Source organism: Watersipora subatra, chromosome 3 (genome assembly GCF_963576615.1).
Source record: "Watersipora subatra chromosome 3, tzWatSuba1.1, whole genome shotgun sequence".
NCBI lineage: Eukaryota > Metazoa > Bryozoa > Gymnolaemata > Cheilostomatida > Watersiporidae > Watersipora > Watersipora subatra.
The window spans coordinates 56,862,081-56,876,300 of NC_088710.1; the positions used below are offsets into that span (position 1 = coordinate 56,862,081).

General features: G+C 33.9%; 1 protein-coding gene across 2 annotated transcripts; it reads right to left on the bottom strand.

Annotated features, from left to right (window-relative positions):
* Window positions 1–849: 849 nt before the first annotated feature.
* Window positions 850–13,980, bottom strand: LOC137389732 (ubiquitin-conjugating enzyme E2 variant 2-like). 2 transcript variants are annotated; one of them, XM_068075813.1, is made up of 5 exons: window positions 13,930–13,980; window positions 5,954–6,096; window positions 5,299–5,421; window positions 3,028–3,176; window positions 850–1,165 (listed from the first exon to the last, which is right to left on the bottom strand). In XM_068075813.1, the coding sequence occupies exons 1-4, from the start codon at window positions 13,946–13,948 to the stop codon at window positions 3,033–3,035; spliced, it is 429 nt and encodes a 142-aa protein (XP_067931914.1). In that variant the 5' UTR covers window positions 13,949–13,980; the 3' UTR covers window positions 850–1,165; window positions 3,028–3,032. The 2 variants fall into 2 exon arrangements, with proteins under 2 accessions (XP_067931914.1, XP_067931915.1); XM_068075814.1 differs by having other exon boundaries at window positions 13,942–13,972.
* Between the last annotated feature and the right edge of the window lie 240 nt (window positions 13,981–14,220).

Consider the following 14,220-nt stretch of genomic DNA (forward strand, 5'->3'; position numbering starts at 1 on the left):
AAAGCCTGCAGTTGAATTGTGCTCCAAGCACTATTGTGGTATCTAAATAGCATTTCTATGAAGTCAATGATGTTTTACTTATTGAACCACCTACCTTATCGTACTACTGATATTCAGCTGTGGCCCACCACAGACACTCCAGTTGTACACAAAATACAGAAAGCGTTCGACTACCCAAGTATTCTACTCTTATGCATTAGGTATGTATTGCCTCACATTTCCTATGAACCCGATTCAGGTATTCCACCCTCCCATACTCGTATCCAGCAGAGGAAAACTAATGTTTTATGTGCACCTGACACAGGAATTTTACTCCCAGATATACCAATGACAGATAGCCTGACATTCAGCATAGTTCTACCACAGGCCCTGTCTTACACATAATGCCCAGATCCTCGGACCTATCACAGACACTTCTCCTTCCTACACACCATGTACAGCTAGCTTGGCATTCAACATGGACCAGCCGCAAGCAGTCCACTCACCTTTACAACCAGACATGTACATGTAAAACAGATCTTTGTCGAGTCCATCACTGAAGTCTGTTGAAAATGTTTGAACTATTTCAAAGACATGTTTTAAGCGGTATTCCTGAAACTGGTTCATAAAGGGAGTGAGTTAAGCGTTTGAGAACATTGAGAAGCCATGGTAGTTTTCTTGGATATGAGAACAGGCAGCAAACAAATTAATGCTCAAGGTTTTCATGAATCTTTATATATGGTTTTGACTGTCGTTCTTTCATTCACTGAATTGCTATTTCTATTGAACTGTATTTAACCAATTTACTTTTACAATATATACATCAATAAAGGGCTATTCAGAAGAAAATCCAAAAGAACTTCACACTAGTATTGATTGTAGACCTTTATTTACAAATATTCAAACGCTTTTAACTGAAGCAAGCTGCTTCATACATAAAGATCAACAATAAGACAAGTGTATTAATCTAATAAGCAGCTAGGCATTGTTCCATTTAATTCGTATTACCACCCGATTTGAGAAAATACAAAGAAAAGATTTTATATAAGTATATATACTAACACGTGCTAATGAAAGGTAGCAATGCGAACTCATCGCATTTACCCACTATAAGAATATCTTCGCACGAGCTTATGAAGCTGCCTTCTTTAATGTTGTCCTAGCAAGATGGCAGGCATACTCAAACCTGCAAAGATGATAAATGCAATTAGACATTGTAAGTAGAACAGTATTGGCATTGGTAACGGATCAACAAAATGATGTTTTTCTTGACATGCTAAAAACAAACAAACAGAAAAATGAGAAGACAAAATCAGGAACTATGGAGCAAGTAGAAAAAACGTGTTTTAAAAGTTGATAACCTAAAAGCATGGCAGAGGAGTCAGGATAGTGAATTGTAAGTTACAATAACAGAAAGTTCCTAAACTGAAACATACGATGGTGGATGCAGTATGTTGGTGTCATGGAATATAAAATGACATTTATCCGTGTGGAAGGATAAATACATTGTGGAAAATTAAATAGACTCAATGCAAGCGAGCAAATTTTGTGAGACGACATTTCACCTGATTTATAAAGTCCACTAAAACGATGTCCGCAAATGCTGGAGATGGATCATAAATAGTGTATAACAAACTTATGGTGGAGCTATTCTGGTAACAATGACAGATTGGGCCAGCAATAGGGTAGCTAATCGGTGAGGCCATAAAGACGGTGGTAACTGATTAGTGGGGCTTTAGGAACTGTGAGGTCATAGTAAAGGCATAGCCAGCCAGTTTAATTATTTCATACAAGTTGCTAAGCTAACTTTTCTATAAATAGTGAATTTCTATAAACTCTGCAGATTTGTGTTGATAATGTCATAGGATAACGTGCGTCCCATGATGACACCACTTCAGAGGTCTCTGACCAACCTTACATGAAAAGCTGTAACTAGCCTGCTGTTGGCTAGCCATTCTTAAAATATTGCCCGACAAAGCTGAAATTTTTAGAAGTTTTGGTCGAAATTATGAAATCTACGAAAAACACGAGAATATTTTGCCAAAACTCACAAAATTGTCAAAGCTGTGAACGCACACCAAAATTGTAGATGAAACACTTTCAATTGAACAAACCAATTATTAGTGAGCGCTATTTTAGCAGCTTCCGTGATTGGTATAATTCGAGACTCGTAACGACACGCAAGAAAAATACCACTGCAATTCAACATAGCCAATACGATGCAATCGATTAGATTGCGGGAGATGACACCCTTTCTAATCAGTTGCAACTTCTGAAAATTTTCGCACATGTGACCACATCTTTAGATTTTAGCACGTGTGGCCACACCTTTAGATTTTAGCACAGTAAATTAAGTGCACTGAAACAAAAAACACCATCAAAGGAACAAGCAAAACAAAAGAAAACAACTAGAATTCTGTCAGTTGTCCAAACGATTGGATTAACTTATGACAGCATTGTTGAGCTATATCATGGCACAATACTCTTAATTTATATAGTACAATTACATTATATATCATTAATATTATAATATTTATTAAATATTTTTATTGTATATATTACTTTATTAGTACAAGTACATTATACAACCAAGTATTAAGCTTCTACAGTGATTTTTGAGAGGACAAATTAAAACTCAGGCTTTCGTCCGACCAGCCCTTTTTTATCTAAACTGTAATGATATCTATTGTGACATCTTGCCTCACAATAGATACACAGTTGATCAAATGATAATCGGCCATTCCGCTTGACAACTATAATATAAAACAGCAACATGCAGGTCAAGGTTACCGTAGCCCAATGGCTTGGAAAATAACTATGAGTTATGGACTAACACAGAGATAAACTACGACATGGCTTCAGAGCTTATGACTGTATTTATTGTATATTTAGCATTTTAGAAAAATAAGAGACCTATTCACAATCTTCCAAACTTGATATGGCCATAAGAAAAATTCTCCGGATAAGTGGGTGATGATTCCAAAGAATACCTTCTAAAGAGATAGCACAGGGTGCGCATTGAGGTATCAGAGCCTTCCTAATACTTACAACTGCTAGTAAAAGGAACCTTCTGGTGGTTGTGATAACTTTTTATTGGCTGATGATGCCATATTTTTTCGAACCTCTCCTAAAAGTTCTTTAATAGTATAATTACGGCGCCATCCTGAATACATGGGAAAATCTTTACCTTCTTTTATCTAAAAATAATAAACCAACAATGGGCATGATAATAACAACGGCTTTGTAGTCACTAGGCTTATAAGAATACCACAAATCCATGTCACCTGCAGTAAAGTGAGAATTATTTTCTTCATGTCAAATTAATATTCCAAATAGATAATTTATAGTGGCTTCAGATTCTTTAAGTGTAATATCACGGGCACGCAAGGCAACATTCCGAAAAACAAAACTCCTGGAGTGGGCAACGCAATAAGCATTCGTTCAATTCTATGCTTTTCCAAAAATTTAATAATATTTTTCATATACCTTTTTTAGCGACTCCAATAAAACATTTTTAACATTGTTATAAATCGAGCAGTTGGTTACCATAACCCAAAATTCATCAACTATTTTTAAAGATCTCAGGCCGTGGCTTTTAGAGATATTGCATATCACCATGAACCCCAATCAAAGAAAACCCAAAGAACTTCTCATACAATTGTGAGGCGTTTGAATGCGAATGCCTCGAGTGTATCTCAATTATGTAGCCGCTACAGATAGGGAACACGAAAGCACCCAATGCCTCCTATCAACATAAGAAAACCTTTATAGCGCTAGAGTTGTCTCCCAGCAATGAATCATACCGAGCTTACACAAATACAGTCTTGTCTAAAACTTCACAAAGCAATACTAAATTTCCAATACACCAAGTAAATCAAGTCCAGCACTGTTTATCAAGAAACAATATTTTATATTTAGTGCAGTTGCTAATAATTGAAACATCACTCCATATTTATTCAACTATGAGCAATTACACGCTCAATTTGTAGAACATACACAGCTACCTCAAATGTGACCCAAAACAGTCAACCTTTGTTAAAATAAACTAATGGGTGGTGCAGTTTAGCCGACTGTCTGCTTGAATCATTGTGCCTACAAATAAGTCTATATCGGAAAATCACATAATTATGACCTATATACATTGCACTATATACTGTACACTATGCTGTATGTTATATACTTAACCTATCCTGTCAATAAGAAAAAAAATTCCAAACTGCAAAAATCCTTAAAAACAGCAACGAAGATTAGACAATTCCTGTGACAACAAATGATTTGTAAAAATAAAAAATCTCCATTCTCGTAAAGTATTATTTACGGAATAATAAATAAGTTACTTTCTCAAACTTGCATCGCAATTTTATAGCATATTTATAAATCATAATTCACCGTCATGAAAGTCGAACAGTGCACAAACAAAGTGATTGAAAAATATTTCACTCGTGTAAGTAATCTAAATCAACAGCTCCAATAGACAAGTGTTTTTTACATTTTTATAAATTTGCTAACTATTAGATACCGATTATGAAACGCTTAAACTTAACCAAACTTTGATTATTTACTTATGCTTAAATTTGTCCGTCTTATCCGACAGCTGGACTAACCAGCCGGACTAACGGGGCCAATTTTAATTAGGGCCAACTGTAAACCCCCACAGAGGCTGCAACAACAGCTGAATAAAAAATTCTTGGGTGTTGCTTTACAAGTCTTTAGATAATTTGCGAAGCTAATTAGTGCTATAATTTGCGAAGCAAATATTAACCCTTTGGCTGGGTTAAAACCTCGCAAAAACACCCGAAAATCGTGTAATTTATTTTTGAAAATTCAATAAAATTGGTATTTTATGAACATGCATAGCTCAAACTAAAATTTATTTCTATTAAAAAAATATTTTGTACATAAACATTCAGTTACATACGTACTACTACAAAAAAGCAACAACTATGTACAGTTGTCCCTGTATGAAATGCTTGAAAGCATTCCTTTCGGTAGAGTCCACCGCTACATCGTAGCTGTGCGAGCTACCATAACGATCACTTTTGTCTGTGCATTCAAAAGACCTAAAAGTTTACATCACTTATATCATCTGAATTATTTTTTATACTGATCAGAATAAAAATCACTAATGATCGCAGGATCAAATAAATTTTTATTTTACCATTTTGAATGTAGAGCGCCTGATACATGGTCGAAATTACACCAAAATATTATTTAAACACCAATTTGTAATGTTCACTGCCACTGTTAATGCAATGATATTTCGAGCTGTCAGTTAACCTTTAACCAAAACTATAATCAAAAGAAGATAATGGTAATTACCTGTCCATTGCTGTCAATACCACACATATTAACCTTTGTCCTAAATCTAACCGTTGGTGCTCTATCCGGATAATGAGGACCACAAGTTATTTTTAATGTATAAATTCGGTTCTCATAAGGGGTCTGTAATAAACAACAATATAAACAGATTATATGATGAAAAAAAGCTGTGAAATGATATGTTAGATTATAATTTAACGCAATGCTTCAATACCGCATTCAAATAATGCAAAAATACATATTGTCAAATTCACATAGCTGATCATGCTTAAAAAGGCTTAACAATGGTTTTAACTGAAACAGACGTAGTAAAGACACCTGCATCACTTTAAACAACTTTTTAAAAAATCCAAAGAAGAATTAAAGCTATATCAGACACAAAACTTACTTAAAATGTGATTTGCTTTAATGTATGACAATTAAGAACCTGTCCAATCACAGCGGATATTTTTGTTCAACTTACAGAACTCGGAACTCAGAACATCAGTAAGCTTTCTAATCAAACATATCATTCTGATCAAACAGATTTTATTATAGAAATAGCTGCACAGAACACAAGCAGCTATTTCATAGTAAGAATGTCAATCAATTGTAGCAGAGTTCCCATACTTGTACTCTAAATCAGCAGGATCACCTTAGACAAAAGCCAACTTACTCTAGGTGGACCAATTATTGTACCAGTCCAATTTGTTAATGTGTTATCATCATCACTCTCGAGGCCCCATGAAATTGTACCATCGCCAACACCTTTTTGACCTGCCTCCAGTTCTTCTAATAGCACAAAGTTTCTTGGAACAACTGCAAAGATGAATATAACGATGACTTAACAAAGTACTCAAATGACTACCTATAAGTTGAGCAGTCAAGGGTTGGCTAGGCAAAAGAATCTTCAAAGGCATCAATATTTGGGAATAAATATTGAGCCAATAGTTGAGATTCTGATAAGTTTCATACACACTATTTGTAATAATGCCTACGACGGTCATTCATCAGTCAATTATGTTACATTTCTGTGTTATGCTAAACTATCCTTTACGTATTCTACCAGCCGCAGAAATATTTTTGCAATAGCTAGCACATTATTTTCAGCAACTTTCCAAATTGCAAAAAGCATGTGCATTACCAACAGAACTAGTTAACGAGACAAACACTCATGATGCAAAAGCGCTTCCAAAAAAAAGTACCGTGCTGGTCTCAAGACAACAATCTGTACAGCTAACCCTTTAGCCAGATAGTAAACCTATTATTGCATAAGTTTGTCATTTAATTGACGGAGAAAAGTTGATGTAACGAATAAAAGAGGTTCAGTAAAATTCATTAGTATAAGTATATTAATCAGAAAAAATCACTTCAAATGATGAGATGGCCATCACACTTGTACAGTTTCAATTTACAAATCTTCTTAAAAACTTGAGAAAAGCTAATACGCTTGAACTAATATGTAGTTTACCTTTTGAGCAGTCAGCTTAAAAATCACTCCACGATGGGAACCTTTTCAGGGCCATCACTAAGTGACAATTTTCCACAACAGTTACTGTCTTTTCCCTGATTACAGACGCTCCCCAACTTACGAACGAGTTACGTTCCGAACGATCGTTCGTAAGTTGCTTCAGTGCTATATTTTGTATTATAATTTGTTTAAGGCCTATATAAGTATATTGAAGGTTTATATAAATATGTTTAAGGTTTGTATAAGTAACCTGTAATGGTTTGTAATGAAAAAACATTTAATAAAATGGAGAGAATACTGTGGCGGACGCCGGGCCATGACACTGCATTTCTTATTTATTGTATGTGTTGTCCTTTTTATTATATCGTTGTTTTACTCGTTATGCTATCATCACTTATCGTTGTTGTCTTATTTTATTGTATGTGTTGTCCTTTTATTATATCGTTGTTTCACTCGTTATGCTATCACTTATCGTCACTTATATTGTTGTCATACCAACGCATTAGCGGTCCTATTTATTCACCTTGTTAGCCGGTGTTCTTACCGTTTGCCATTAGCCGGAACAGTTGATATTATTGTATATAAAGGAGCGCGTCCACTTAGTTGAGCAGAGCAGATAGCCGTACACTCCTCGGCTAGTGAAATTTCCTTCGATAATAAAAAGCTGAATGAAACTACACGCACTCTCTTCTCTTTATTTATTAGTCTAGATTGTGCCAAGTGAAGGCTGGCAAATTCCTTTACAATACGTACAGTAAAAATAAAAAAGTTCTTTGCGCACTGGATATACGTTCAAAACAAAACAACACAGGCATGACTGATGAACACTTGAAACAACACGAACATGAGTTATGTATTAGAACTGGACTGTTATGAGTGACTAATAAATTACCAGTGAATGCAATAGTCTATTCATCTTTCGACTATCAGTTAATTCACCTTGTTCATTTGTTATAATGGAATCATACAACAATTAAATAAGATATAACAGAAGTTATGTAATTTCATTGCGATGGCAATGTTTTGCGACAGTTTGATTAGATTTAATATATAGCAGAACTTGAACTTTTTTATTTCACTATCACTGTTTATTAAAAAGGACCTTGCCTTGAATAGGCAACGTCACAGGTTTTTAATAGTTTATTGAATAAAAAACTTGGCTGGAGGTGTTAACTTATTGCCAAAATATGATGTTGCTCAAAATATGAGCTCTTTTTAATGATTTTTGATCAGCGACAACCTCTTTAGTGCTAATGAAGGTCCAAAATGTTACCTTGCTGGTGAAAAAATTATTTGTCAGAATTGGTAATTTGTTGCATTGAAGGAAATTAAAGAAGCGTTGTCAAAAGCTGCTGCAACAAAGTAAAGCATTCACAAGATAGGATAGCTTATGAATGTACTAACAAAACCTAAGAGAAATCCATTCAACAGATAAAAAATTATGCTCATTGAATCAAACACTATTTCAGAAGACATGAAGGCGTATTATCGGCCTGTATCAGCTTGCGAAAACAAAACTGTATTGCTAAACAATTGAACAGGATATCTTTAACCCGATGGTTCTGGCGTGATCACTTATCATACTGGACTGTGACCTTTCATGTTATGAGAATAGAGTATTAATTAGTGCAGCACACATTGCAAAAAGATTAGCTATCTTTCAGCTTGATCGATGAAGATAACTAAAGACGAGTTTTACGGAAATCCAGTCCAAGATTGTTTTAGCAATTATACATGTAGATAATGACATTCCCAAACTGCTTGAGTTAAATCAGATGAGTTTCGGTGAAGGTTAGAAAAAACAGAAATTTTTGAGCATTTGTAGCTAATGAAGACTGCGCAATTATTATAAATATATTACTGCATTAGTATACTGTAAAACCTCTATGTGAATGCTACATCTATTTGAACGCGACCTCTAATAGAATGCCACTGTATAAAGGTTGAAAATACAGCAGTAGCCTTTAATTAATTGTCATCTGTATTTGACCGCCACTTTGATCTATATGAACCCTCAAAAAAGATGATCAGTAGAAAAGCGTCCACGAAATGGTACTGATAATGACTCGATTACATCAATAACAATTAATTCTTTTGTTGATGCTGTAGTGGTTGTCATGACTTTAGTAATGGTGGACCTGACTCATCAGAACTACACTCGGATTCGAAGTCAATAAGGTCTAAGTCTTATCCATTGTTTTCAGATTCGACTTCTATGTAGTTAACAATCTTACCTGTAGGCTTTAAAACATTTTAATGAACGATGAGAATACTCTTAAGGGACACCGTACTATGTAATAGCAAGCATTGTTATGGCGTATTCCAACTTGAAAACGTATTTGAAACTTTAAAACGTCATACTAGTTTTTCAACTCTCAAGCTTTAGTTTTTTCTTTAAAACTTTGAAAGCGAGCGACACTATCAAAATAATAAATAACTGTATCCCATTAATAATTTATAATCAAAGTAGCTCCTTGCTTAACTCAGTCTGATACTTCGACGTATATGAAAAACAGTTTAGCAAAAATGCCGATAGCCATAATGTTGATTCGCCCGAAGGACAGTGCAAAGTATAGGTGACATTAGCATCGCCTATTACATTTAACCATTTTACGACATTAGTCCGTAAAAAGGTTAAATTTATCTGCCCGAAATTCTGACGAGCTAGTAGAAAAATACTGCGTGACACTATTTGATACCAGCTTTAATAGAATGCCACTATAGAATGTCAAAAAATAGAGCGCCATGGCGTTCAAATATAGGTTTTACGATAACTGAGCCCCTCCAAAGCAGCGCATTACATTTTTAGAAACTAATTATTCACTAAACAAAAGTAACTTTTTAAAACTATTTGTTATTTGTCTCCAAATAAACAAAGTTAACATGTACTAAAACACACCAAGTCAACTGTTTTACAGAATGAAATGTTCTTGCCAAATGCCAAAAATTTTTAACTATTAAGATTGCTTTAATAATTTGAAAACATCCAAAAATGAAAACTTTTATTTCAAGGGATTAATGCCTTATTACATCTTGAATGTTTTTGATGAATAATTTGGATTAATACTCAAGATTTTACTTTTTCATTTAGAACTACTTTTATAATTAAACTGAAAGAACAATAAATTTGCAATACTCGAAAGAATGACTGAAAAAACTGTCTGAGATCGCTGCAAACGGTATAAAGATTATTATTTTTAATGATAATAAACAAGTCTACTCAAACAACTGTAGTAAATAATGATTTAAATTATGTACTAGCCAGTTTTATGATTCAATGTACCATTTTATACAAAGCATATCTGTGAATAAACATTTTATAATCGGTTGTTTGCCCTTTGTCATTTAGAACATAACCTTTCATCAGTTTTTTACATAATCCAACTTATTGAACATTCTTGAAAATGTAAAAACTTGCAACTCTAAAATAATGATTTATAAACAAGCGCTTCATGTACATACATATACATATAATGTATCTAAAAGAGATGTGGTCACATTTTCAATCAATTTTGGTGAAATGAAGCTTTTGCCCTAATGAAGTATACATTCCCTCATAGATATCACATCAGCAATGAACTCGATAAGGCAAGTGGCGACAAGTTATATGTAAACCACATTCTTAATATCAACTTTTAACAATTAAATAGTTTTTGACATATTTATTATATAAATTTTAATAATTATTATTAATTAATCAATCAATAATTATAGTAATGATAACATTACAATGGCTAACTTCTAGATAACTATTTACAAGAATACGTACACATAAATGTATAGAACTTATTTACCAATGCAGGCAACATATATAATTGTAGGCAATTGTGCTTCATTGTGGATAGCCCCACAATGTTCATGTTGTTACTGCAATGCTCTACAAACTAGCAAACCTAAAAAATGATTAGTGACTTTTAACTGATTTATTCTTAGATATTGCAAAAACTAAAACAATAGAATTTTGCATGCCAAGTTGCTGAAACTATTTACCGTGATAAAAACCTGAATTTCCTTAAACAACATCGAATCCAACCTTCGGCGTTTTCGTGATGGCTGCAATTAACTGTTCGTTTTTGAGCTTTCAAGAGATTGTAATCACATTTCCACATATTTTGCACCTACATCACAGGAGAGTAAGACATGGTGAACCTTTTCATACCAAATAGCTGTAATGTGAATTTTGTTGCAAGTCAACCTTTAAAGTTTGTGTTTAGTAAGCTAAATTTGCATTTAAGCAAAATTCGATGTTTATGTTATACGTCTGTCTCGAAGGTAAGAACTCCCTACAGTACATTGAAATGTTACATTTATTGCAGATCATAATACCTAAATTGACTAGGTAACTATAGTTACTAATTTTAACATACTATTTTGTTACTCATCTTTGTGCAGTACATTTTTCATGTTTTTACCAGGGGAGTTTGCATTAGATATCCCCCAATAGAACATTTTCATCTTACAATGCCAACACTAGAGCAAATTAAAATCATATGGCGAAAGGCTACTGTACTTGAAAACTTTGTTAATATGTGAGCATGTACAAAATATAGTCCTATAAAATGGTTAGAGATGGGCACTCGAGTTAACATGTTTGCTCAAGAAAGCCTCAAGGCTCATCTCACAAATGAATGGAAAATAATCGATTTTCTTGTATCTTATCTTTTACCTATTGTATAATTGTATCGACTCGGAGCATCCTATCAGTAAGAATTGAATTGAGTCTTCACTGTCACCATAGAAGAATTGACTCAATTTTATATTTTAAGTAAGCAAAATGACTCGAGTCAAAATGCACTAATCCTTCTCGTCATAATTACCGCGTTGACGGAAAATCCATCACAAACAGCGATGTCCAATGTAACACAATCTGTTACTTAATGTGCACTAAAATGAAGATGTCAGTGCAGTCCCATGTTGCAAGCCACACACGTTTTTAAAAGACTTCGATATCACTGAGTATATTTTATTGGTCTATATAGTATAGCTCTATGGTTTGCACCAAGCTGAAAACAAGCTTATTTATAAGCTGGTCGCAAATATCGTTCATTCTACCGAAAAGCCTTTATAACGACTTGCCTTTGTACCTATACGAAAGCATTCATCACTGCTCAGTATTACCAGATCCACCCAAAATTTTGACTCAATAAATTTAGGTTATCAAGTTAGGTTATCGTTTTGTTAAAAAACCATACCAGTTAGGCTACATTTATACAGCTTTTCCTTTACCCACAAAACAGCATAAAATCGTGGTTTTAAATTTTTGGTTCAAGATGAAAAGAAATACTGTAAACAATGACCTAAACATACTTATGCTAGTGAAATTCTTCCACACTGGACTGAACATACAGTCAAACATGGATAACTCACCCTCGGACAGCTCAAACACATGGCTAACTCGAACGGTTTTGTTTGGTTCGTTCCCACGCAATGATAAATTGCTTCAAATAACTCGACCTCAACTTCGTTAACTCGAACAATTTGTTGCCCAACGGCTACCGAGACAGTTGTTATCGCTTTAGAATACCACTTTATTTCAAGCCATAGAGACGAACCCCAACTTTTAGGAGTTTGTAGGCGTCGTTATTACCATCATCGGCAAAATATTTTCGTCAACGACTTTTCTAAAGGTTTGGTGAAATTTGATTTTTACCAAACATCCGCTTAGCGATCGCCTTTCGGAAGCATTGAAAAATGAGGTGACCTTTGCATAAACTTCAAGAAAAATCGGCAAAATTGATCTCGGTTAATACGCTCAAAAGAAAAATATGCCTTTTCTTCTAAGCATTTCAACAACGATCAAGTTTTGCCAATTTTAATCTAAAAAACGTCCTGGCAATAACATCACCTCAAACAACAAACCAATCTCAAGTGATAGAAAAATCTCCTATACTTTTTGATAAAAAGGTTTTAAACTTTACATTAGAAGCATTTAATTTGAAACAAGCCATTCATGCCTTTGATTTACATTATAGTTTGTATATGTACGTGTATCTACTAATAAATACAAGGACTTATGACAGTGCTCTGATAACTTAACACCTTGATAACTCAAACACTTTCACTCGGTCCCGAGAAGTTTGAATTATCCATGTTTGACTGTATTTTACTACTACATTTTTATATTAAATAATGTGTGTTTGCGTGTTGGTCAAACTGCAAAATGATACCATTTTTCTTTTGCAGTCTGGTTTCACTCAACTACAAAAATATTAAACACTCTTGATTTTCCAATTGCCGATTCTTAATTTTTTGGTTGATCGGAGTTATATGACAGAAAGTCTGCTTTTACAAGAAAAATACCGAGTATATACCAGCAAAAAACGGTAAGCATGACTTAATTCCACCAAAAAAGAAATGAAATCCGTAGTTAAATAGTTGATATTTGTTATACAAATAGTCAAAATTGAGTAAATGCATGTAGCTAAAGTAACAATTGAGGGTTACTGTCATTTTAATATATGTCTTGCCCTAGTTAATTTTGTGTAAGAATTGATAGAGAACTGATTTGGCTTTTTGAGAGAATTGAATCGAGTCATTAAAGTTAGGTTAGCTATAAAACTGAGTCGGTGTGTTTTGCAAAGAATTGTGAATTGAATCGATACTTCCACGACATATGATGCAAAAGAATTGGGAATTGAATTATTAATTTTCTTCATGAAAATTGAATCGAGTAATTTTAAGTATTATAAACATCTCCTAAAATGGTAACACATAATCAGTTACAACGTTTGAGCAAACCACAAGAACCTCAACAAGCATTTGAAAATTACAACAACGGTTATTTTGGTAATAAGTCTGAAACTAAGCGGTGTCTGTGCTTGGATCATTTAGCGTGGCATTTTTTTCTACATATCGTTTTGCATCTAAGACGATACATTCCGTGTCTAGTAGGATATGCAAAAATTAACTTAAATACATCTTCTAATCATTCGTAATTTATTTATACACAAACTGCGGTAAAATTAAGGCTGACTAACCTAGAAAGGACTAGTTAGCAATTCAAAACGCATAACTATCTCGCATAATTCAATAGTTTTACTAGAATGGATAGACCAGTTGTAGAGTATTTTGACATGTCTAACTCGATAAAACAATTTTATTACTAAACAAAAATCTTTAAAAAAAATCACGGAGCGCGTACAATCTGCGCGTTTAAAACAGCAAATATAATATAGCTATACCCGCTGTTTGACCTGCCATGATCGCCGCTCCGTTTCTTCCTTGAAATTGTAAATTGGTGGTTTCCGGAATTCATAGACCTGCGGAAAAGTTGCGTTAAGTTTGTATTAGCAACACTAAGGTATATTACTCCGAGTAAATTTTTGGTTAGTTGCGGTAATGTGCGATTTGGGGAGGTTTACTAACAACATGGCGAATCATAGATGAAAATTGGAAAAGCCGGGCTGATTGAGAAACTATGTAAACCTTGATAAGAACGAACGCATCACACCCATAATTTTACATTTTACAAT

Bases quoted from the DNA above. Each gene is read 5' to 3' on its own strand.
- LOC137389732 (XM_068075813.1), bottom strand. The intron at 5,422-5,953 runs GTAAGTTGGCTT...TGTTTATTACAG, and splicing joins CAATAATTGGTCCACCTAGA to ACCCCTTATGAGAACCGAAT. The intron at 3,177-5,298 runs GTAATTACCATT...TATTATTTTTAG, and splicing joins GTATTGACAGCAATGGACAG to ATAAAAGAAGGTAAAGATTT.